Here is a 26,623-nt window from a genome sequence, read left to right on the forward strand (position 1 = left end):
CGTCTGACACCCTCGACTTTCCCATTCATTGTTTGTGATTGGAGGGGGTCTCAGCGCATTTTGATGTGATGCCGAGCGTTGCGTCAATGCAGAGGGCGTCTGACGCTCAGTGTCGCGTCATCGGATAGAAAAATGTTCTATTCTGGAGAGTTGATGCGGTGACGTCAAAAAGCTAGGACCGGGGCTGGCGGAGTGAGTGGAATTAAAGCATACTTGTACTGTAAACGGCAAAGGGGAAATGGAGGAAGCCATAATAATTGCGGTGTCGGACTATCCTGATTTTTGGGCCAATAGAAAAATAATATACTGAGACGTCTATGCTGGAGGTTTTCAAAGGTCCCTGCTCAGCCTTAAATACACCTTGAATCGCTCTTCCTGAAACTAGAAAGCCCACGAACGTGCTTAAATTGAAATTAGTAAAGGATATTCCCTTTCCTATTATTATTCCCATTCCCCTTTTTAAAAAAAACTTTAAATGTTTTTTTTAAATTTATTTTTATTTTTTTAAATTTTTGCTGCGGCTGCGTCACCTCCTCAAAATAAGCGTTAGAGCTTTTTCAACGATGAGAAATATATATTGAAATACATATTACTCTCTCATCGCTCATAATCTCTGAATTGTCCGTAGGTGTGAATGTGATGGTTGTTTGTTTATATGTGCCCTGCGATTGGCTGGTGACCAGTTCAGGATCTAGCCTGCCTGTCGCCCGAAGATAGCTGGGATAGGCTCCAGCAACCCTAGTGAGGTTAAGCGGTATGGAAAATGAATGAATGAGTGAAATACATATTGCCGAGTTGCGGTCCACTCACCGGGGAAAGCCTCTCGACTTCCTACTAGGCTGGTATGTCACCACTTCCAAATATGGGATGGCCGCACCCCCGTTGCGGTTGTCGTTGTGCTTTGCTGCGGAGGCCTTTGACACTGAGCAAGTGCAGTGTGAAAAGGCCTTAATATATACACATTTTTCATGATTTGGCATGACATTGGCAAAGCAAGTTAGTCTATTGGTCTTTGTCCCCGCTATTTCACAAACTCCTATGTCTCTCAAGACTTGTCCTGCTGACTAAGCTACATGTGTACCTTTATATATCCCTTAAGAATCCCTTAAAATTCTGTCACCTTTATGAAAACAGCCCCTGATTTGAGGGCATTCATATGAGTTCATGGTTTTCCATACATTTTTCTTTTCCAGATGTGATCTTTGTCTCAGCGGCAGGCAGTATGCTGTGTCAGATCACCAACTCATTGCTTCTGCTTCCTGTGTCTGTGGCGAGGCCTTTGCTAAGCGACCTTCTTGACTTGTTGCCTCCACTGGACCGGCTAAACAGGCTGTTGCCTGCTGCCTTCCCTCTGGAGGACCAGGAGTTGCAGTGGCCTCTTCATGGTGAGAAATGTAACAAGTTAATGTTTCATAATTATAAGCAAACTTATATTGTACTGTATATAGTGAAGCTTTAATGTAAAATGTAATGTAGAATACACTTATATATCATGAGTCTTCGGAGGACACAGCGTAATATCACGCCGCCTGGAGGGCCTTGGTGACCTCTCGGGCGTCTGGCTATGAAATGAGGCGTGTGGATGAGGAACAGCGTAAATGCCAGCAGATGAAAAGGACAAACGTTGCCCTTAATCCTGGTTTACCTCCAGCCATCCAGTGTCCTCACTGCAACAAACTTTTCAGGGCGAGGATTAGACTGTCCGGCCATTTTCGCACCTATAGCGTATATTGGTTTTGGATAAAAACTTAATTAATTTTGGACAAAGAATACGTCAGAAGTGAACGCCTGTGTTTACTCCCGGTTTAGTTCGACGTACGATTAACGTTAAAATCAAACTCTTTGTCTCGAAAAGGGGCACCATGTCTCTTTATATCTGTAAATTTTAGGAAAAGTGACAAAAAACCTCTGTCTCATAAGCTGAAGGTTGCTACATGAATGAAATATGAGTTCTCGGTTTCACTGTTTCCCTCAAACACAAAAATGACACAGGAAGTAGAATTTAATAGTAAATGTTATTATATCTAAGGGGGAAACTACAGGGAAACAATGCAGAGGGTCTGGACTACAAAGATTACAAGTAAAACATACGCTAGCGCAAAACATACGGTAGCGTGCATGCACGCTAAAACAATATTTTTAAAAAGGCAGCGGGAGCAAAACTGAGTTCGGTTTTAATTTATTTAAGTATTTAACAATGTACTCGCGTTATTTTTTGATCAATCCTCATCCACAAATCCATCAAAGTCCTCATCTTCTGTATCCGAAATGAACAGCTGGGCAAATTTTCCATCAAACATGCCAGGTTCCCTCTCGTCATTGTCTGAGTCAGACTCGTTGCCGTGCGGCTCCTCAGAAATGATGCCGGCTTTTACGAAAGCTCAAACAATAGTGCAAGCAGACACGTTAGCCCAAGCATCCACAATCCATTCACAATTTGTGGCGTAACTCGCCACCCTGCCTCCTAGTCTTAGTAAAGCTGGGTTCGCCATCTGTCATCCAGCGTTCCCACGCTGCTCGCAACTTCACTTTGAACGCCCTGTTTACACCGATGTCCAGCGGTTGGAGTTCCTTCGTCAAGCCTCCCGGAATGATGGCAAGCTCCGAGTTATTGCACTCAGTCGAATGGTGTAATGGTAGAGACGCTTCTCCCGGCTGTTCTTTGCTCAATAATCCATTGCTCGAGTTGGTCTTCCAACTCGGGCCACCTTGCCTTGTTTCCGCGGAAACTCAATTTTGTCTTCTTGGCTTGGCGAAGCTCGTTTTCCTGCTTCCTCCACTTGCGAACCATGGATTCGTTGATGTTGAATTCTCTCGCGGCTGTTCGATTCACATGTTCCTCCGCGTAACTGATAGCTTGCAGTTTAAACTGTACTTTGTAAGCGTGTCTCTTCGTAGGTGCCATTTTCGGGGGTCCTTGGCAAACCGATGTTTTGTACAATGCACACCCCGGCACTATATACCTACTGGGGGCGTTCCTTTAGCGTCCTCCTTCACGCGCACCCTTTTAACGTCCGCATGCTGTCCTCAGTCACGTCCGCCTTTCCTCTATATAAGCAGCCTGTTGGCAGAAAATTCTCCCAGTCAGTCAAGCGGAGCGCTCATCAAAGTCACACAACAACATTTACAGATTTTGGAACTTGGTGCACACACAAGGCACGCTGCATTGTAAGGCGCCCCATCCATTTTTGAGAAAATTTAAGACTTTTAAGTGCGCCTTATGGTCGTGAAAATACGATATACTGGGAGCATTCATGCAAATTTCATAAATCACAACGGACATTCAAATTCAGTGAAAATTGTTCGTAACTCTCAATTGGCACCGGGTGTCGTCCGTTTCTCATCAATGTTCCCAGAGGGCCTGGCAGCGCCTTGCGTGCATGTTTTAAAATGAAAACAAATATGTTATTGCTGTATTTGAGTTCCTAAAAAAAAATACGGTGACTAAAGCTAACTCAAGGTCCGGGAGTAATAGTTCAATCTGTGGCCTGTCTAACAAATAAATCTATTGTTGTCGATCTGGCTGCAACAGTCACATTTGGAAAGAAGTTCTCCCAACCTTTTGGTCGATAATCTCAGTCCTGCACACCAAGGGGTCTTTGAAGAATGGAAACCAAGATTTCTAGGGGAGCTGTTAATTAGTTTAAGGTCCGGGTGAGATAGTCCAGGGTTCCTGTGACAGTCTGGCTCAGCGGGGGCAGTAGGCAGGAATCCACAACTATCAGAGGTTGGGGGTTGCTGGTGCCATCTTGTTGATAGCGTGTCCGCTACACACCCGTTACCATAAATGAGACAGCTCACCATTAGTGAGTCCAACTTATTCTCTCCAGCAAAGGACGAGCATCAGTGTTTAATGTTAAAGAAAAATACAGACATTGACATTTTAGTATAATTACACTGGTCAACAACAAATGTATTGTCAAAGATTTTTTTATCTGATTTAGGATAATTTTGATCAGCTGCATCACATTGGTTTTGTTCAATCAGGTCAACCTTTTGAACTATGGCCACATTTTTTGTTTACATGTAGAGGTATTTTTGCTCTAGCGTTTCAAATAAACCGAGGTTCATGCCCTGAATTTTGATCAATGATGACGTAACATTCAATATATAGGTACTTTTATCAATATCATCTATTCAATTTAAAGTAAGAATTGATAGCGAGTTGCATTAATAAATTAGCAACTTGACCTGAACAGGAGAAACTGATGTCATTTTCAGATTCAGTGATGCAAAATTCTCCTAAATCAGTTGAAAAAACATAGATACTGTTATTCTATCCAACACAATATTGCCTCCTCCAACTTCTTAGGTATGTCAGACTTCGCAGAGCCAGGTTCAGGAATGTCTCTTCCGCAGTCAGCTCTGTCCTGGGTGTGGCTTGTTGACTTGGAGAGGACAGTAGCCTTGCTGGTAGGTCGTTGTCTTGGTGGGATGCTGCAGGGCACCCCTGCCTCTCTTGAGGAGCAGGATACTGGTTACTGGCTCAAAACCCCTCTGTTCAGCAATGGATTGGAGATGGACATTCCACAGCTGGGTAAAGAGATACCATATTCCACATATTGTATGTCTTAATTTTGTTTGTATATGCTTGTTAAGGTAATGTTCTTTTTTTTTTTTTTTTAAATCACTGTTCTTTTAGATGCTTCTATCAGCTCGTTGCTGGAGGTTGCGCTGTCGGATAATGAAGAGCAGAAGCCTTTTGACTGCACAGTGCATCCTAACTTAAGTATCTTAGTGGATTTGGCTTTAGGCTCCTCCAAAGAACCTTCCAACAGCCTCTGGATCAGCATGCAAGACTATGCCATTAGCAAAGGTTTGTCTTGGATTACTCTTATCGTCACCATCCTGAAGTAATGTCCTATGTAATTTTTTGACCAAAATGTGTTTACGTGTGTGTGTGCATAAATATATACTGTGTGTGTGTGTGTGTGTGTGTGTGTGTGTGTGTGTATATTTTAGCGTATATTGCCGTTGGATAAAACGTAATCTAAGAAATACATTTGTCGAAGGTGAACGCCTGCGTTCACTACCGGTTTAGTCCGATAGACGTTTAACGTCAGAATCAAACTAATTTTGTCTTGTAAAGGGGCACCACGTCACATTTTATATGTATAGAATTTAGGAGGAAGTAACGACAAACCTTTTATCAGTCTCATAATCTAAAGGTTGCTACATTTTATGAAATACGAGTTCTAGATGACAGAGGCTTACTTAAACTCAAAACATACACAAAACACAACCAAGAGTGGAGTATTTAATGAAGTCTACGAGGGATCTATAGGGAAACACAGAGAGGGGTCTGACTAGAATAGGGAAACACGAATAAGGGTGGAAGAGTGAAAATATGCGTACAAAAAGGGAAATGGAACATCGAGTGTTGGACTAAAGTTGAGAATGTGAGCATTTAATGCGTCCAGTCCGGAAGAGAGAGAGAGAGAGGACAAAGTTGGAATTTTGTGAGAAGCTAGTAGTTTCCCCGAAATTATTAGGCACTAATATTGTACAATCTGGCAACCACTGTTGTTACTCATGAATGTAGATCAGCTGGGGCCTCATGTACAAAAGGTGCGTACGCACAAAAACGTGGCGTCCGTTCTTTTTCATAGTGAAGTTCAGATGTATCAAGAGTGAGATGACCGTGGAAATGTGCGGTCCTTCGCGCCAACTGCATGGCTGGCGTACGCACGTTTCTGCAGCTTTTGGTGCTTTGGCGACACTCAGAGGTGATGCTGGGAAACTGTTCTCATAAATCTGCACACCAGAGACGCATGAATAATTAGCACTGATGAACAATTAATGCCCGGCAACATTTGATTTCAACAATGCAATTGAGGCAAGGACTCAGAATTCATTTGTTAACCAGTGTACTTAATGAACCACTGATATTTGTGAGGACACCTATTAATTGATCGAGGCGATCATTTATGCCGCCTATTGCCCTCACGATCGCTTTGTGACTCCAGCACATGCACTGAAAAAGAGAATCCTTTGAATTTACTTCATTTGAACATGTGCATCGGTTGCACATGATTACAATGTGTTTAAATGGACATTTACCCCTCTTCTCCTAAATGTAAAAATTTTTTTTTGTCAGTGCGCGTGTTCTTTCCTGTGTATTAAAATAATAAATTGAGTAATCAAAAAGGAGTCAAAGTTTTTATCCTCTTTGATATGCTGATGTGTTTCTATTTGAATTCAAAAGAATTATTACAAATACCACACATACAAAATTTACGCATTAACCTTTATCTCACAGGGCTGAGTGTAGGTTACTGTATGAACACATTTGTTATGAGTTTTAAAAAATACATGATATTAACCTTGTGGGGTGATCATAGTCAGCCACGTCCTCCCATCACCCCTGACAGAGCAGCGTCACCCATGATCGCAGCGATTCTCTCCTCGAACGGGTGAGGCCCTCCGTGCCGGTTCTTCCGCCTTTTTTTGGCCACACTTTGGCGGTGGACAGCTGTCCTCCACTTCACATCAACCTTAATGTCTGACCACTACTTATTTTAGTTCAGCGTGTGGGTGCTATTCTGTCTCCACAGCATTGACAGCCGCACACACGCTGTACCATTCGCTCCTCTTTGGCGTGTTGTTAACGCCAGAGGACAGCATGCCAAAGATGATTTTCTTGTGTGCCTCCACTTCATTGAGCAACTTCACATTCAGAAAAATTATGTTTATATATATATATATATATATATATATATATATATATATATATATATATATATATATATATACATACACACACACAGTGGGTACGGAAAGTAGTTAGACCCCCTTAAATTTTTCACTCTTTGTTACATTGCAGCCCTTTGCTAAAATCCATCCATCCATTTTCTACCGTTTATCCGAAGTCGGGTTGCGGTGGCAGTAGCTTTAGCAGGGATGCCCAGACTTCCCTCTCCCTAGCCACTTCATCCAGCTCTTCCGGGGGGATCCCGAGGCGTTCCCAGGCCAGCCGAGAGACTTAGTCTCTCCAGTGTGTCCTGGGTCGTCCCCGTGGGCTCCTCCCGGTGGGACGTGCCCGGAACACCTCACCAGGTTAACCACCTGGGTGACCTCAACCCTAGAGATAGGAGATCCCGCCGCAGAGAACCCAGAATCTGCTTCCTCATGGGAAGGCGTGTTGGTAGAATTGAGGAGGTCTTCGAAGTATTCTCCCCACCGACTCACAACGTCCCGAGTCGAGGTCAGCAGCGCCCCATCCCCACTATACACAGTGTTGATGGTGCACTGCTTCCCCCTCCTTAGACGCCGGATGGTGGACCAGAATTTCCTCGAAGCCGTCCCGAAGTCTTTCTCCATGGCCTCACCGAACTCCTCCCATGCCCGAGTTTTTGCTTCAGCGACCACCAAAGCTGCATTCAGCTTGCCCAGCCGGTACCCATCAGCTGCCTCAGGAGTCCCACAGGCCAAAAAGGCCCGATAGGACTCCTTCTTCAGCTTGACGGCATCCCTCATCATTGGTGTCCACCAACGGGTTCGGGGATTTCCGCCACGACAGGCACCGACCACCTTATGGCCACAGCTCCGGTTGGCCTCCTCAGCAAGTGATGCACGGAACATGGTCCACTTGGACTGGATGTCCTCCGCCTCCCCCGGAATATGAGCAGAGTTCTGTTGGAGGTGGGAGTTGAAACTCCTTCTGACAGGGGATTCTGCCAGATGTTCCCAGCAGACCCTTACGATACGTTTGGGCCTGTCACGTCGGACCGGCATCTTCCCCCACCATTGGAGCCAACTCACCACCAGGTGGTGATCAGTTGACAGCTCCGCCCCTCCCTTCACCCGAGTGTCCAAGACATGCGGCCGCAAGTCCGATGACACGACCACAAAGTCAATCATTGAACTGCGACCTAGGGTGTCCTCGTGCCAATTGCACGTGTGGACACCCTTATGCTTGAACATGGTGTTCGTTATGGACAATCCGTGATGAGTACAGAAGTCCAATAACAGAACACCGCTCGGGTTCTGATCGGGGGTGGGGGGGCGTTCCTCCCAATCACGCCCTTCCAGGTCTCACTGTCATTGGCCACGTGAGCATTGAAGTCCCCAAGCAGAATGATGGAGTCCTCAGCGGGCCCGCTCTCCAGCACCCCCTCTAAGTACTCCAAAAAGGGTGGGAATTCTGAACTGCTTTTAGTGCATAGGCACAAACAACAGTCATGACCCGTCCCCCCACCCGAAGTCGGAGGGAGGCTACCCTCTTGTCCACTGGGGTGAACCCCAACCTACAGGCGCCGAGCCCGGGGGGAATAAGTATACCCACACCTGCTCGCCGCCTCTCACCGTGGGCAACTCCAGAGTGGAAGAGAGTCCAACCCCTCTCAAGAGGACTGGTACCAGAGTCCAAGCAGTGTGTGGAGGTGAGTCCGACTATATCTTGTCAGAACTTTTCGACCTCACACACCAGCTCGGGCTCCTTCCCTGCCAGAGAGGTGACATTCCACGTACCTAGAGCCAGCTTCTGTAGCTGGGGATCGAATCACCAAGGTCCCTGCCTTCGGCCACCACCCATCTCGCACTGCACCCGACCCCTATGGCCCCTCCCATAGGTGGTGAGCCCATGGGAAGGGAGACCCACGTTACCCTTCCGGGCTGTGCCCGGCCGGGCCCCATGGGTCACCAGGCGCTCGCCTTGGAGCCCCACCTCCAGGCCTGGCTGCAGAGGGGGGCCCCGGTGACCCGCGTCCGGGCAAGGGAAACCTCGATCCACTTATATTTTTCATCATAGGAGTCTTGCTAAAATCATTTTAAGTTCATTTTTTTCCTCATTAATGTACACACAGCACCCTATATTGACAGAAAATAATGGAATTGTTGAAATTTTTACAGATTTATTGAAAAAGAAAAACTGAAATATCACACAGCCATAATTATTCAGACCCTTTGCTGTGACAGTATCGGCCGATAATTAGCATTTTATGCTGATCGGCCGATCAGCTTTAATGTCATAATACGCCGATCATTGATCGGCTTCGCAAAAGACATTTACTGCGCGTCGCCATCGTGTACAGTATATTTGAAACCAAAAGCTAGTTGATTTTTTTTTTTGCCTTGTCGCGTGTCTTTTGAGGTCGTACTGTAAATATCTGACCAACAATAAAGTTATTTAAAAAAAACATGTCGGCGGTGTAAGACAGATGAAATGTAATGCCCGGATCAGACTACAAGAAGAAATTTGGTCTTTCACGATTGTCATACTACTGCAATAAAATCTTATATTCCCATACCACCGCATCCCGTTTTTTATGATCACTGGGCTTCATCTTGTCAACTCAAATGCGACCGGATACACTTGTTACCATGGCGACGACAACAATAATGGATCGCGCCGTGTGTTTATAAAAACAAAATGGAGCAAAACGTGTGTTGGTGGTCACCGGTGCTCGGGAGAGGACGTTCGTTTAAGGCTTGCGTGAGTTATGTTTACGTACTATTAATATGGTACCGCTCAGAAGCAGGCAACAAAACGTTATGTAGCCTAGCAACCTAGTGCTAGCACTAATGGTTGTAAGCGAACATGCAGGCCTTCTTTCGGACCATGCTCTAAGGTGGTGTGTGTGAAGTAATTTAATTTACAATAAAGTAATTTCATTACAGTAAGTTAGCACCCATTATTTCTGTCATGGTGTAATGTTGGATGTTGGTTTGACCTGAATGCTTAGAATACATGATCTGATTACAGCAGTGATTTCCAACCTTTATGGAGCCAAGGCACATATTTTACAATTGAAAAATCTCACGGCACACCCACAAACAAAAATGTCACAAAAAGTGGTTACATTAATTACTGTATGTACTTCCTGCCATCTAATAGAAGACATTCATTTGTTCACTATGCCTCACTGGCATAAATAGATGAACAAAGATACATTATTTATTGTAAATATATTTTTGGGATGAATTAAGTACACAAGTATATACAGTAAATGAACAAGTCATTTAAATAGACACATTGCTCCATCTTGTGATCGGATCGGTTATCGGTTTTTTAAACTCGCTGATTGGCGATCGGCCCCAAAAATCCTGATGGTGTAAAGCCTAGTGCATACACACAGCAATATCAGAATTTGTACTTTCACCCTTTATTTATTTATTTTTTAAATTGATGTTCATGCTGTGGGGGGAAAAAAATAAGTTACTCAGTATTTGAGTAATAATTTCACTGTGTACTTTTCACTCTTAAGTAATTTTTTGGAGGACTACTTTTTACTTGAGTCACATTATTGTCAAGTTACAGTACTTTTACTTGAGTACAATATTTGGCTACTCTACCCACTTCTAGAGTGGGTATCCACTATTGCTACTCTTACGTTTAAGCAACATTTTTGCTCATCAGATCAGCCAGTGGTTTTTTTGTTGCACTGGTTTTTGTATTTTCGCGTTGAGGTGCTGAGGGTCGGGGCCCTGGTTGTGGTCCTAAGTGGAACCGCAAAGCACACGTAACATCGGCAACGAGCTGATCCACTAGTACATCTTGTATTAATTAGGAAACACGGCTACAATTATCTAATTAGTAGACTTTACACCGATCTGATCAGCGTTATCAGTCTCGGCCGATAATTAGCATTTTATGCTGATCCGCTTCATGTCATAAGTCGCCTATCCGATCAATTACGTCATTGATCGGCTCTGCACAATACATTTAACTCCGCGTCTTTGTATGAATCCAAAAGCTAGTTTATTTTTAGCCTTGTCACGTGTCTTGTTGTGCAGTACTGTAAATATCTGACGGCCAATAAAGTTTTTTCAATCTTATCAGTGAAAAAAACACGTCGTCGGTGTGGGACTATATCAACACGCAAGTTATTTGCAGTCTGTGCACAACTGAAGTACGTCGTGGGGAAATGCTTCAACACAACAAATTGGATCACGCACCTGAAGAATGTACATGAGGAGCATGCCGCATTCAAGCAACGTAGCATGGGGAAAAAAATAGCCGGGATAGTGAGAAAGTTAGAATAAGCATGTCATTAACAGTATTTATTAAAGTAATTTAATTGCAATAAAGTAATTTAATTACAGTAAGTTGGCACCCATTATTTCTGTCAGTTGTAATGTTGATTTGACCTAAACTTATGTCAGTGGCCAATCCTTGAATGCCCCCTAAAGGTCATTAGTGTTTTAACTTTTGTCTAAAATGCTAGAGAATAATTTTGAGCTGGGATGGGCTCCAGCACGCCCGCAACCCTTGTGAGGGTAAACCGTACAGAAAATGGATGGATACAGTATACAGTACACAAGTATATACAATAAATGAACAAGTCATGTAAATAGACACATTGCTCCATCTTGTGATCGGATCGGCGATCGGTTATCGTTTTTTTTTTTAAAACTTGCTGATCGGCCCCAAAAATCCTGATCGTGTAAAGCCTACTAATTCGGTTACTGATGTTAATGTTAAATGTGTTACGCGACGGAGCACTGTTAAGGATTATGTCATTATGTCATAACACAGAATGAGGTAACAAATTCAGAAATGGCCAATAAAAACAGAAAAATATTGTACTTAATATTTTCCTGGAGGATGCATTTGGGATTAGCCTTTGAAGTTGGTAATAGTGAAGAATGAAGTGAAACAGACAATGATTTTAATCAATTATTTTCCAGAATGAGAGTGCTTAAAGAGGAGGATGCTATTCATGTGGCACAGCTTGAAGCAGGCAACAGGTGCAGGTGGAGATGGGCCTGGCTCAAATTGGAGGCCAGAACAAAAAAGCAAAGAAATGAGGCAAATTTAATTTTGTACATCACATGTACTTGAGTGGTGTAAATCTTTTTCTGGGGGAATTATTATTATTATTTTGCCTTATTGTACTATTTAGTCTCCCAGAATGCTTAATTTATGTTAAAATAAAAATAAAAAAATTATCTGCGAGGTCTCTGTGGATCCCCCCAGTCCTCCCCTAAAATGTTTTTTTTTTTTTTTTTGGTCACCTTTTTAATGCCTTTGGTGTTTGCATGTCTGTGTAATGTTGATTTGAAGTTGGCACCCATTATTTCTGTCATGTTGTAATGTTGGTTTGACCTGACTGATTAGAATACATGATATGACTACAGCAGTGATTTCCAACCTTTATGGAGCCAAGGCACATATTTTACAATTGAAAAATCTCACGGCACAGCAACAAACAAAAATGTCACAAAAAGTGGATATCTTAATTACTGTTTGTACTTACTGGCATCTAATAGAAAACCATTCATTTGTTCTGTCTGTCACTATGCCTCACTGGCATAAATAGATGAGCAAAGATACATTATTTTTTGTAAATGTAATTTTTAAGTACACAAGTATATACAGTCAATGTACAAGTCATTTAAATAGACGCATTGCTCCATCTTGTGATCGGATCGGTGATCTTTTTTTTAAACTTGCTGATCGGTGATCGGCTCCAAAAATCCTGATCGTGTAAAGCCTAGTAATTACTTGTCATACCCAAAATGTAGCTCTTATTTTCAGAAACGTGGGTGACCCCTGACATAATGAATTAAGCTATAACTGCTAGGAAAAGTCCTGAATAGAATTCTGATAAAGTGCTGACTGTGTTCCGCATTATTTTGCAGATTGGGACAACGCCTCTCTTTGTAACGAGTCTCTATTAGATACTGTATCCCGGTTTGTTTTAGCAGCCTTGTTGAAGCACACCGGGTTGCTCAAACAAGCACATGGAGAGGGAAGGTAACGTATAATATTGTTTTGAAGACGAGCCGAAATTAAAGATATATATTCTAAATTGTCAAATTGACAAACTTTACCTTTGCTTTAGAGACCAGCCATCGAAGTCCATGGCAGAGGTCTATCGCAGTGTTTATATTGTACGAAATCGCCTGCTGGCATGTAAGAATATGGATTTCATTCAGACGCGATCTTCATCCCGGGAGAGGAGGGTAAGTTGCCATTAGACAGCCACACACGGATGCTTTGTGTAGGGGTAGGGGCTCTGAAACTATCCATGTTTTATAACTATCAAAATATCTTCGGGCTAACTCTAATTAGGGTAGATGTTCTTTTTATTTGCCTTTGGAAAAGTTCAGTTTTTCTTTGTATAAAAGAAATCTGGTCCATCTGGTAAGATTTCAGACAATCAGGACTCTCTAGACATGGATCCACAAGAACATTCATTCACCCGCACTATTGATGAGGAGGCTGAATTGGAAGAGAGAGCTGACCGTGAGAGGGAAGAGGGCCATCAGGAGCAAGATGATGAAGAGGAAGACAGGGAACATGAAGTCATGACAGCTGGAAGTAAGTACCTCAGACATTTTAATGTAGTATATGTAAATGCAGTACAAAATCTAGAATTTTTTTTAGCTTATTCAGAAGGCCACAGTCCCATCTGATTATATGCTTATTCAGAATTACAGTTATAGTTTTTGCCCATATCAATATCCATATCGAGGTGTTTGCAATTTTGTATTGGTTTTTCTTTTGTGTTTTGTCTATTTATATTTTTCGTAGACTATGATTATACAATGATACTATAACATGGAATGTCGTTTTAGTTATCTTAGATTTATAATCTTAATTGACCGTGATTGATCATGACAAACTAGCTTAACGACATTGACTCCAAATTTCCCATTAATGTAAATGTAAGTTGTCTTTCTTGATATATCACCGTGCGATATAAAGTATGGGATGGCAATTAGGCTGCACAACATATCGTGTGAGCATCATCATCGCAATATACACGTGCGCAAAAGTCACATTGCAGAGTTCTGCGTAATGTTGGTGTATTGATATTCAGTCAGTGAACTACAATTTTAAGACACCCAACAACTAAACAATAGGACAAGATGAGAGGACAGAAAAGGACAGGACAGGACGGGGGAAATGAGCAAGGCAGTGCTATTGATTAGTGGTGCGGTGGGATGCTTTTGTCGTGTCTAAACACCTGTAAGAACTTGTGCGTTGTCATCTTAATATAACCTGTGTTATTGTTAGTTGTCCCAGCAGAACCAATTCAAGCCTAGAGCTTGTCTATGGAACTTATTAGTGAATGAACACCATATCACGTGCATGTTAGTCAACTGGTGTACGGAGTTGTTGAGCCGGCACATTGACGAAGGGTGGGCACGGCTCCTTCCATCTGCAAGGGGAGGCCAAGCCAGTGAGCCCATCCCGCGGGGGACCCTGCCAGGGGGACGCCACCCACTCCCCAGGACCTAGGGCAATAACCCCGCCACGCCCAACCGCCTTCACCACCCCCGGAAAGCATGGGGGCCCCCAACCACAAACAGGGCCCAACGCAGGAGCCACCTGCCATCCGAAAAAAGTCATAGTCTGCCAAATGTGAGCGCATGTTAAGCACCCGCTGCGAGCAATGATGGGCGAGGGTGCCAGGAAAGGGGAGAAGAAGGACTGCCCAAGGCGGGGGGGCCCCGACTGGCTAAAAGACCACGGAGAAAAGGGAAAATCACCAGAGCACCCCCCCGCCCCCATCACCCAGAGACCAGTACAGGGCCCAAAGCAGGAGTCGCCGACACCCTACCACAGCCCCCAAAGTCAGCTGTGGACCCCACACAGCCCGAGTGAGAGAGAGGGGCGGCGACCATGGTGGTGCGCCCTGGGGAGAGGGAAGAGAAGGACACAGGCCCGCGGTGCGGCAGCACGGCCCCCAGCCGCCCACCTGGAGACCAGGACGAGGCCTCCGGAGTAGGGCCAGCAGGCACCTCCCCGGCACCCAGGGACCGAGAGCATCCCCCACCTCCAAGAGGGCGAACACACACAACAACATCAGAATTTGCACATTCATGTTTTATTTTGTAATTTTTTTATTTTATTGATGCTCATGCTGTGGTAAAAAAAACCAAATCATTAGTTACTATTTACTCAGCACTTGAGGAATAATTTCACTTTGTACTTTCTACTCTTAAGTAATTTTTTAGGAGGACTACTTTTTACTTCAAATTATTGTTAACAGTACTCTTACTTGAGGACAATGTTTGGCTACTCTACCCACCTCTGGAGCGGACATCCTCTATTGCTACTCTTACGTTTAAGCAACATTTTTGCTCATCAGATCAGCCCATGTCGTATTTGTTGCACTGGTCTTTTGTATTTTCGTGTTGAGGTGCTGCGGGTCGTGGCCCTGGTTGTGGTCCCAGCGGAACCGCGAAGCACACGTAACATCTGCAACAAGAGTTGATCCGCTACTACATTTTGTATTAATTAGGAAATGTGCCTACAATTGTCTAATTAGTTTACGGATGTTAATGTTAAATTTATTAAGCGATAGAGCGATGTTAAGGATTGTCACAACACAGAATGAACTAACTTCAAATTCAGAAATGGTCAATAAAAACTGAAAAATATTGTATTTAATATTTTCCTGGAGGATGCATTTAGGATTAGCCTTTGAAGTTGGTAATAGTGAAAAATGAAGTGAAACAGACAATGATTTTAGTCCATTCTTTTCCAGAATGAGTGTGCTTAAAGAGGAGGATGCTATTCATGTCGCACAGCTTGAAGCAGGCATCAGGTGCAGGTGGAAATGGGCCTGGGTCAAGTTGGAGGCCAAAAAAAAAGCAAAGAAATGAGGCAAATTTAATTCTAATCTTAAATTTGTACGTCAAAATGTACTTGAGTGGTGTAAATAAATGTTTTTCTACGTGAAATTTTTTTATTTTGCCTTATTATACTTTTTAGAGTCTTCCAGATTGCTTAATTTATGTTAAAATAAAAAACATTCTCTGCGGGGTCGCAGGGGATCCCCACCAGAGCCCCCATACAATGTTTTTTTTTTTTTTCTCTCTTTTTGGTCACCTTTTTCATGCCTTTGGTGTTTGCATGTCTGCAACTGTGGCATTCGAGACTTGTGATGATAAATGGAAGGTCTGAAAGTTTGGTGCTATTGCAGTCAATCTGTTCTAGTACAAGCAGAGATTTTTGTTCAACATTTGGATGTAAGCATTTCATGAGGTACTGTATTTAGCTAGCTAAGTAATAGTGTTTGAAATCGGGTAAGTCCCCCTTCTGTTTTACCTTTCTGAAGGGTAGTTTGCTGATTTTTAGATGAAAAATTTAAAAAGGCAGAGTCTAGCATTTGGAACCACTTTCCATGGGTTTGAATGGGATCATTGAAAATAGTTAATTTGAGGTACCTTTTCATATTTATTGTACCTATACGCCCTAAAACTGATATAGTTAGGCTGTTCCAACGTTTTAAATCATCACCATTTTTTTCCAGTAGAGAGATGTGCTTGAGATTATTTAACTCTGTAAGTTTTGCTGAGATATTAATACCTAGATATTTGATATTCCCTTTCGGAATAGGAAAGTTTGGATTTTCCCATGAGTTAGTCATTATAGGGAGTATTGTTGATTTTGACCAATTCATAGCATATTCTGATAATTGCGAAAATGAGGTTTAAAAACTGTTTGAAGTGATTACTTGGGTTCTTGTAACTAAAGAAGAATGTCATCTGCATATAAATTGATTTTGTGTTCTGACACAGGAGTTCAGATACCTTTTAATACTTCTGTTCTGGCATATTGCTATTGGCAGTGGTTCGATAAATAGTGGGAATAGCAGGGGTGAGAGTGGGCATCCTTGTCTAGTTCTTCTTTGTAAAGTGAAATTTTGTGATGTGATCCCATTTCTTGGTGATAGTTGCTTTGGGTGAGTTGTATAACGTTGCGATCCAGTGAACATATGAATCATCGAAGCCAAATTTGTGAAGTACTGCGAAAAGAAAAGACCAGTTAACTTCGTTAAAAGCTTTTTCTGTATCTAGCGACAAGACCATTGCTTTTAGATTATTATGCTGAGACATACTGTAATTTCTCGTGTATAATGCACACCCATGTATAATACGCACCCCCAAAGTGATCCAATACCCATATGATCAAAACATGAAGTATTTTTTCAAATAATTATTCTGAAGCACTTTATTTGAACATGTAATACTTTACTATTTACTTATTTACTTTACTTATTTACTTTATTTTGAAATTCACAGCCTTAATTTTATTTAGTAAATCAGAAAACACATGGTTCATGCTCATATGTTTTATTACAGAATTTGTAAGATGGGTACACTTCTTTGAAGAAAACATGAAGGGCTCGGCAAAATACATTTAATTTTATTTTAATGGGATTAAAATTAACATGTCAAGCATTTCAGAAAAGCGTTATCATTAAACATAACCATAAACAAATTAATGATGGTTGTTGTTCAGTCATCCATCATATTTAAAAAAAAAAAAAAAAAATCCATCCATTTTCTACAGCTTATCCGAGGTCGGGTCGGGGCAGTAGCTTTAGCAGAGACGCCCAGACTTCCCTCTCCCTAGCTACTTCATCCAGCTCTTCCGGGGGATCCCGAGGCATTCCCAGGCCAGCCGAGAGACATAGTCTCTCCAGCGTGTCCTGGGTCTTCACCATGGGCTCTTCCCGGTGGAACGTGCCCAGAACACCTCACCAGGGAGGCGTCCGGGATGCATCTGAATCAGATGCCCCAACCACCTCAACTGGCTTCTCTCAATGTGGAGAAGCAGTGGCTCTACTCCGACCTCTTCCCGGATGACCCTATCTCTAAGGGAGAGCCCGGACACCCTGCGGACCCACGGCTTGTGACCATAGGTGAGGGTGTAGGAACTTGGATCCATCGGTAAATTGAGAGCGTCACCTTTCGGCTTTGCTCCTTTACCACAACGGACCGATACAAAGTCCGTATCACTGCAGACGTTGCACCGATCCGCCTGTCAATCTCCAGTTCCATTCTTCCCTCACTTGTGATCAAGACCCCAAGATACTCCCCGACCCGGAGAGGGCACGCCACCTTTTTCCGAGTGAGGACCATGGTCTCAGATTTGGAGGTGCTGATTTCCATCCCAGCTGCTTCACACTGCTGCGAACCGCTCCAGTGAGAGTTGTAGATCATGGCTTGATGAAGCCAACAGAACCACATACTGAGGCCACCAAACCGAACCTCCTCTACACCTCGGCTGCGCCTAAAAATTCTGTCCATAAAAGTTATGAACAGAATCTGTGACAAAGGGCAGCCTTGACGTAGTCCAACCCTCACCGGAAACGAGTCCGATTTACTGCCGGCAATGCGGACCAAACTCTGACACCGGTCGTACAGGGACCGAACAGCCTTTATCAGAGGGTTTGGTACCCCATACTCCCGAAGCACCCACCACAGGACTCACCGAGGGACACGGTTGAAAGCCTTATCAAAGTCCACAAAACACATGTAGACTGGTTGGGCGACATCCCATGCACCCTCGAGGACCCTGCCGAGGGTGTAGAGCTAGTCCACTGTTCCACGGCCAGGATGAAAACCACACTCCTCCTGAATCTGAGATTCGACTACCCGACGGACCCTCCTCTCCAGTGCCCCAGAACAGACCTTACCAGGGAGGCTGAGAAGTGTGATCCTCCTGTAGTTGTAACACACCCTCTGGTCCCCCTTCTTAAAAAGGGGGACCACCACCCCAGTCTGCCAAACCATAGGCACTGTCCCAGATGTCCACGGGATGTTGCAGAGGCATGTCAACCAGGACAGTCCCACAACATCTAGAGCCTTTAGGAACTCTGGGCGAATCTCATCCACCCCCGGGGCCTTGCCATCGAGGAGCTTTTTTACCACCTCGATGACCTCAACCCCAGAGATAGGAGAGCCTGCCTCAGAGAACCCAGACTCTGCCTCCTCATGGGAAGGCCTATCGGTGGAATTGAGGAGGTCTTTGAAGTATTCTTCCCCACCGACTCACAACGTCCCGAGTCGAGGTCAGCAGCGCCCCATCCCCACTATACACCGTGTTGATAATGCACTGCTTCCCCCTCCTGAGACACCGGATGGTGGACCAGAATTTCCTCGAAGCCCTCCGGAAGTCTTTCCATGCCCGTGGTTTTGCTTCAGTGACCACCAAAGCTGCATTCTGCTTGGCCAGCCGGTACGCATCAGCTGCCTCAGGAGTCCCACAGGCCAAAAAGGCCCAAGAGGACCCCTTCTTCATCTTGACGGCATCCCTCACCGTTGGTGTCCACCAATGGGTTCAGAGATTACCGACCACCTTACGGCCACAGCTCCGATCGGCCGCCTGAGCAATGGAGGCGCGGAACATGGTCCACTCCGACCCCTATGGCCCCTCCCACAGGCGTTGAGCCTATGGGAAGGGGGACCCACGTTACCCTTTCGGGCTGTGCCCGGCCGGGCCCCATGGGTGCAGGCATGGTGCTCAACTTTGAGCCCCACCTCCAGGCCTGGCTCCAAAGGGGGGCCCCGTTGACCCACTTCCGGGCAAGGAACCCTCAACCCATTAATATTTTTCATCATAGGGGTCTAAAAAAAGAATATTACACAAATTCTGCCACAGTATGTAAACTTATGAGCACAACTGTACATATATGCAGTCATTCGTACCCCTGTCATATTGGAATGAAAGTGTAGGCTACACTTTTTTTTATAACCGCTGTGGAAAGTGTCCAGCTTTTTCATAGCCACCTATGAAAACCTGTTTCATCATAATGTATTACCAACGGGATAATTTTTTCTCGTCTGTTGGCTAAAGCCTTACAAATGATTTTGATGTCCGTATTAATTAGTGACAGCGGTCGCTAATAAGCTGGATGAGTGGAGTCTTTCCCTGGTTTCAGTAGTAGTTTTATTTCGGCTCTGTTCATATGGCTTCTAATTAGGCCTTTATCTTTTATCTCTGTCACCATTCTTAAAAATAGTGGTTCTAGTATTGACCAGAAATGTTTAAAAACTGGAAAATCCATCATTGCCTGAAACTCTACCTGTTGGCATATCATTTAAGGCGACGGTTTATTGGGCGTCCAAAGATGTTAATTGAGGGATGTTTAGGTTATTGATAAAATGTTTTTAATCAGCTTATTGTGATGTGACAATATTTCATTGATAACGTATCGTGATTGACTAAATTTGCCATTTGATTCTTGTATGGTTTTAATTACTGTTGTTTCTTTGTTACGTTAGATGGTTTGAGAGAACTTTTTCCTGATTATTGTGCTCAAAATTTGTGTATGTTAGGTGTTGTAGTAAGAACTGATTTTTTTTTTTTTATATGCTCTTAAGTTGTTGTTTAGCATTATAAAGTTGGTTCCTAAGTAGGTCAGTTGGATTTATTGCATATTCCTCTGTAATTTATTTGATTTGCAGCTCTAATTCCCTTTCTAATTTTTCTTAGTTTTTTTTGATGAAGGATGAGTATGAAATTAATTTGCCTCTAATTACCATAATTTCTCGTGTATAATGCGCACCCCTAAAGTTGACCTCAAAATTCTGGAAAACCCTTGTACCTATGTATAATGCATTTTTACAATGCATGATTTTGCTTCTACCCATATGATCAAAACATGATGTATTTTTTCCAAAGAATTATCATGAAGTTGAGCACTTTATTTGAACATACAACAACATGCTTTTTTTATTTACTTGCTCTTATTTTGAAATCCACAGCCTTTTATTTAGTAAATGAGAAAACACACAGTTGTGCTCATGTTTGATTACCCAGGCAGAATTTGTAAGATGGGTACAATTCTTTAACGAAAAGTAGCATGAAAATGGGGGTGCGGGTGAGCTTTCGGTATGTGGGTGGGGGGGAAGAGTGCCATAAGAAGGGAAAAGGAAGTAGAGAAAGAAAGATAAGTAAAAAGAAAACAAAGGGCAATGTCCCATGTCAGTGAGTGGAGGGTGCAATAGGACGTGTGTGATTCCCTTTTTTATTTTCCGACACACATTTTTAAACGGTTTCCCACAGTAAATACCAAATATTACACCAAACTTACTTACGACTTTACGAAGTCGAAAGGACAGAAGAATGTTCGAATTTAAAAATTTTGCGGTGATTGTTCAGGGATGATTTCCTGCTCGCGGTCCTCCTAGTCTGTGTACTCTGTGGAAGGTAATTTTGGTGACTGTCTCCTTCGGGATTTTCAGCGCAGTCGACATGAAGTTTTTTACTTGAGCCTCTGGATTATCAGGTGTACTCTCGGAAATGCCGGGAAAAATGGTTGTCCCACATGCTTCTTGACTGTAAATCCAGCATTGCTTCTTTGATTTTGTTTGTTTTTTTTCTTCCCTGAGAACTTCAACCTCAGTTGTCATCACTTTCATGGCTGAATGAATTTCGGCATTTTCTTCTTTTAGCTCTTTGACTTGCTGGTGTGTGAACTCCCAAACTGGATTTGAGTTCCTTAATCTCCTGGTGCAATAGATTGAGAAGTTATAGCTTCTTGTCAATGGAGGAGAGGACTTGAATATGGGAGTTGGGTAGTCGATCTTCAGTGCTGGTGGATGACTTACACTTCCGTCTTTTCAGCGGGTTGCTGCGGTCATCATGGTGGGATCCGCTGTCAGAGCATGTCGGCCGACCTCAAGCGGGTCAAGCCTCCATATTTATGCTGTACTTGAAGGATGACGTCACCACGCGCTCACATCGAGACAAAGCAGGCCCAGACAGCTTTTCCCAGTTCTATTCTGAATGACAGTATACATGGTGAAAAATTACTTCTGATCGGTTTAGCAAAAGGAATATTCCACCCCTGTGAAACCGAATGAAATTCCATTCAGATTTGGTCAGTTTATTCTGGGCTTCTAAACCGATTATAATCAGAATGGAAGGCTCCATGTAAACCAGGCATGTCTTGTCGCTCTTTATTCTTTATCAAAGGGCGGGGGGACTCATCACAGAGTAAAGAAAAACAATTTAATAGAGAAATAAGAGGAAATTATAATAATAACTATCATTTATCGTGATGATGTAGAACCATCTCAAGGATGATCAGAAGAAATGGACAGCACCTGAGTTAAATATACAAGTGTCACAGCAAAGGGTTTGAATACTTACGGCTGTGTGATATTTATGTTTTTCTTTCTTAATAAATCTGCAAAAATGTCAACAATTTAAAAAAAAAATTTCTGTCAATATGGGGTCCTGTGTGTAGATTGAGGGGGGGAAAAATGAACTTAAATGATGTTAGCAAAAGGCTGCAATATAACTGAGTGAAATATTTAAGGGGTCTGAATACTTTCAGGTCCCACTGTAATCATTAGCATGCACTGTATAATCCTGCTACTTGACTTCCATCTTACAGTCATGATGAGTTCAACTTCCTACACAGAGGCTTTTTCTTTCCTTCATGATCACTATGTTTGCTCCATAACAATTTTTTGTTATAAAAACTTTAGTGTTTGTTGTATGTCACTATTTCTTCACTGAGTGAGCTTGCACGTCTTTGTCTGAGTGGTTTGCAGGGTTCCTACGCAAGTATGGAAAAATATGGAATTTGATTGAATTTATTTCCAGGTTTGGAAAAGTATGGAAAATGGAAACTATTGTATCAAATCAAATCAAACTTTATAGAGCACTTTTCATAAAGTGCTTTACAAATAAAAAAAATCCCCTCTCACCACTCATCCACAAAGATACATACATGTGCGCGCGCACACACACACACACACACACACACACGAGGGCAGACAGCAGATCGTGGCCACAGGGTACATGGAGCCCTGGTGTAGTGGCTTAGGGAGAGTGACAATAGTAAGACCAGTAAAGACTTTGGACGTTCCACCACCCTGTGCTTTACAGAGACTTTGCTTTGTGAACTTGTCCCCGATGGCGCCGTAATGCTTCCAGGCTTCCATCTTCACCGGGTAGACCGCGTCATGGAGTTATCGGGGAAAACAAAAGGCGGCGGAAGAAAATGATGTACTGACGTCACAGAGCTCACCACACACTGCAGCCCACATTTAGAGTCGCTGTTTTTGAACTGTCAGCCATTCTACTCGCCTTGTTAGTTCGCATCTTTCATTCTCGCCGGTGTTAACATTCCGCCTCAAGCTAACACGAATGCCGCACTGCTAACGCTCGCTGAACACCCAGACTCACCCCTCATTATTTTTGGGGACTTTAACAAAGCTAAACTCAACCACGAACTTCCTAAAAACAAGCAGCACATCGACTGTCCTACCAGGGAAAATAACATTTTAGACCACTGCTATACTAAGCTAAATAACGCACACTCTAATTGCACTCAAGAATGGCTACTTGCAAAAAAACAGTATACTATTCTTGAGTGGCCTTCTATGACCATTGATCTAAATCCTATTAAACATCTGTGGAAGCAGCTGGAACATGCACCTGGAGAAAGCACCCTTCAAACCCGAGACAACTGGAACAGTTTTCTCATAAAGAGTGAGCCAAAAGACCTGCTGAGAGGTAGAGAAAGTCTCACTGAAACGCTAAAAAAATCCTTTGACTGCAGTGATTGTCTCTAAAGGTTTCATTCATCATTTTTGTCCAGGCTTTTATTCATGAGTTAAAAAAATAAAAATAAATATATATATATATATATATATATATATATATATATATATATATTGTACCACAATTCAAAAGCAATGTCTGATTTTCATTGGTCAATTTCATAAATGTTTTTTATTTACTATTTTGTCAGATTCAAGTTATTTCTGTGGCCACTGTGGGTTTTTCTTTCATTAACACAGGGATCGCAACAATTTTGTCTCCATATGTATATGTCTGCTGCTTTTTCTCTAACAGAGTTTTTGTGTGTATTTGCTTGTTTTACACAGAAATCTTTCAATGTTTCCTCTCAGCACGAGAGGTAGCACGTAGTCGGGACAGAGAGAGAGCTGCCAGCGTAGGCCTTGGCTCTAGCTTGGTTTCCAGGAGCGCAGGACCAGGAACCAGTGGAGGAGAGGAGGATACAATTCTGTCTCAAGAGGGAAGAAGGAGCAGTACGATCCTCCCTGAAGGCCAGGACTTGTACACAGCAGCTTGTAACTCAGTTATTCACCGCTGTGCCCTGCTAATACTGGGGGTTAGCCCTGTATTGGGTGAACTGACCAACCAGAACCAAGAAGAGGGACAAACTGCTACGGGAACACAAGACTCTCTAAGCTTCATGACCAGGTTAGATACAGTCAGTAGTATGGGTGGAATAATGAAACCTTGAAAACAAGCGTCACTGACAAAACAATTATCAAAGCAACTTGCTACCAAGTGAGATTTATAACCTCAAATATGTCAAACAAGTGTAATGAGCAGTAAACATAAATTAGGCAGTTAATGAAAATAATCCATCTTGATGAAAATGTATTTGCTTTATATTGTCATAACACATACCCAGACGTTTAAAACAACAAACATCAAACTGCAATACATATATATTCATTCATTATATTGATGTATCGATTTCTGTTCCTACGATCCAACTGGATCGATCTGTGCTCGGCAAGGTAGCCTCCCGGACGTAAATGTATTGATTTAAATCGTTTTAAAAGGTAATAGGTTGTATCGATACTAGGAGATAACGCACTGGATTTAAGTACGGCAGGCTTTAGGTGGAGGTGTTGTATTTCCAGGAAAATGCTTGTAATTTGTTTTACGTTGTGATTTTTTTCAGTTAGCACAATGCAATTAGCACTATCAAGGCAACTTTCTTCCTTGTCTCTTTTTTGCTTCCTTTTATTGCCCTGTATCTAGTCATTCCTTTCCGTAGTGCACCTAGTGGTTGAACGAGACACCACGGTACGTGTGTGTGTTTTAAGCGTTTTTTTGTTTTGTTTTGTTGAAGACATCTGTCTGTTTGTGGGATGAGAGATGAGAAGAATGCTAGCGAAAAATTATCATTGATGCATGTGTGTGACTTGTGACAAATCGCACTTTGAAGCCTTTCCAGCTGCTTAGCTTAGCTTGCTAGCCGCTAACAACAATAGCAGAGTACCCTCTCGGGCATAGATGTCAAACTCAATGCCTGGGGGCCAGATGCGGCCTGCCATATCATTTTATGTGGCCCGCGAAAGCAAATCATGCTTCGATTTTTTTTTTTTTTCTCAAATCTGTACCCAAATTCCAAATTGTCATAATAATGTTGAGATATTGCATTTTTCTGTTACCAAACCCTTCTACAGTAATTTAAACAATACTTGAAGAAACTATTATCCTTGTCTTCTGATTTCAAAACTAGTTATCCCTCAATTTGTTGTGTAATGGTAATAATATGATTTGGTGCTTAAAACATTTCACTGTTCTAACTGCCCTCTGAGGGAAATCATAACTACAATGCGGCCCGAGACAAAAATTAGCTTGAGACCCCTGCTCCAGGGGCAACTCAGACGAACGAGGAGAACCAGCGACCATGTCAACTGCTGGTCGCTGTGTCAGGCTCACGTTTGTGCGCCAAAGAGCAGGTTTGTTCATTTATTTACCTCTCTATGTATTATTAACACTATTCCTAAAATATTTTCCTTATAAAAATCTCACAGTGCTTCGTTTCGAGCCATTAGTATTTTAACTGTTACAGGGATTCTCAAATTTTGGTCCACCTAGGGACTTATTACATTGGAGGCATTTTTCCAAGGACTCTCTTTAGAATTCTAACACCAATTAAACCTCTCTCTCAGGGAAAGAAAACACCCAACAATAAAATCATAGCTTAAATAATATAAATAACTATGTTTCTATTTTAAAATACAAAAAAATAAAACATTTGACTGATGTCGCACTTTTCATGGAACTCAGAGGCTTTCCAATTGCACACATTATTCATTCACTCCTCAGTCACACCGTGGTGGTGGTAAGCTACCTATGTAGCCACAGCTGCCCTGGAGCAGTCTGACAGAAGCGTGGCTGCCATTCTGCGCCTACGGGCCTTCCGATCACCATCACCAAACATCCAACCACATTCATTTGTAGGCACCCTTTGGGTTGCAGGGCATACTCTTACCCTCAGCGGCACCCCACCCCTTTTTTTTATTGTGAAAAAATACAATCCATCAATCAACTTTTATTACGCATAGTCCATCAGAAAACACAGTACAGTACAAAATAAGACGTAAAAGTAAATCAGGGAAGTCTTCATATTTAAAGAGCATAATTCGTTTTCTCCCGATTCTCTTACAAGAAACAAAAATCAGAGAAATGTCACCTGCACTGTTCAGTATGCAGGTATTTATCTCAGTCACACTGGATGAATGTTTGGCTGAAAAGTTACTGTATCGATGTCCAGCCACTGAATTGTTTCGGATCATACTTGTCTAAATGAACCAATATCATCCTTGAATTGAATTGGCAACAACGAATCATGATACGAATCGAATCATCGCTGAAACGTATCGTCACACCCCTATATGCAGTCCCCTCCCAAAGTATTGGAACGGCTAGGTCAATTCCTTTGTTTTTGTTCTATACTGAAAACATTTGGGTTTCAGATCAAAAGATGAATATGAGACAAAAGTTCAGAATTCCAGATTTTTTTTCCAAGATATTTACATCTAGATGTGTTAGACAACTCAGGACAGAGCACCTTTTGTTTGAAGCCACTCGCTTTTCAAGTGAGCAAAAGCATTGGAACAGACATTGTTAAATTAACTTAAAGTGAATAACGTTTAATATTTGGTGGCATAACCCTTACTTGCAAAAACTGCATTAAGCCTACGACCCATTGACTTTACCAGACTGTTTGTTGCATTCTTCTTTTGAAATCCTTTTGCAGGCCTTTACCGCAGCATCTTCCAGTTCTTGTTTGTTTGGGGGTTTCTCCCTTCAGTCTCCTCTTCAGGAGGTAAAATGCATGCTCTATTGGGTTAAGGTCCGGTGATTGAC

The 26,623-nt window shown here is 42.6% G+C and overlaps 1 protein-coding gene across 15 annotated transcripts in view; it reads left to right on the forward strand.

Moving 5' to 3' along the window:
• herc1 (HECT and RLD domain containing E3 ubiquitin protein ligase family member 1) overlaps positions 1 to 26,623 on the forward strand; it is a 198,312-nt gene that overhangs the window by 44,597 nt on the left and 127,092 nt on the right. For all 15 annotated transcript variants that reach the window (XM_061766250.1, XM_061766248.1, XM_061766249.1 and 12 more), the window contains exons 17-23: positions 1,194 to 1,385; positions 4,313 to 4,537; positions 4,643 to 4,816; positions 12,583 to 12,697; positions 12,786 to 12,906; positions 13,093 to 13,264; positions 23,590 to 23,929. In XM_061766250.1, coding sequence (XP_061622234.1) covers positions 1,194 to 1,385; positions 4,313 to 4,537; positions 4,643 to 4,816; positions 12,583 to 12,697; positions 12,786 to 12,906; positions 13,093 to 13,264; positions 23,590 to 23,929 — 1,339 coding nt within the window. The remainder of the gene's footprint in view (positions 1 to 1,193; positions 1,386 to 4,312; positions 4,538 to 4,642; positions 4,817 to 12,582; positions 12,698 to 12,785; positions 12,907 to 13,092; positions 13,265 to 23,589; positions 23,930 to 26,623) is intronic.

Source organism: Phyllopteryx taeniolatus, chromosome 2 (genome assembly GCF_024500385.1).
Source record: "Phyllopteryx taeniolatus isolate TA_2022b chromosome 2, UOR_Ptae_1.2, whole genome shotgun sequence".
NCBI classification, from domain to species: domain Eukaryota; kingdom Metazoa; phylum Chordata; class Actinopteri; order Syngnathiformes; family Syngnathidae; genus Phyllopteryx; species Phyllopteryx taeniolatus.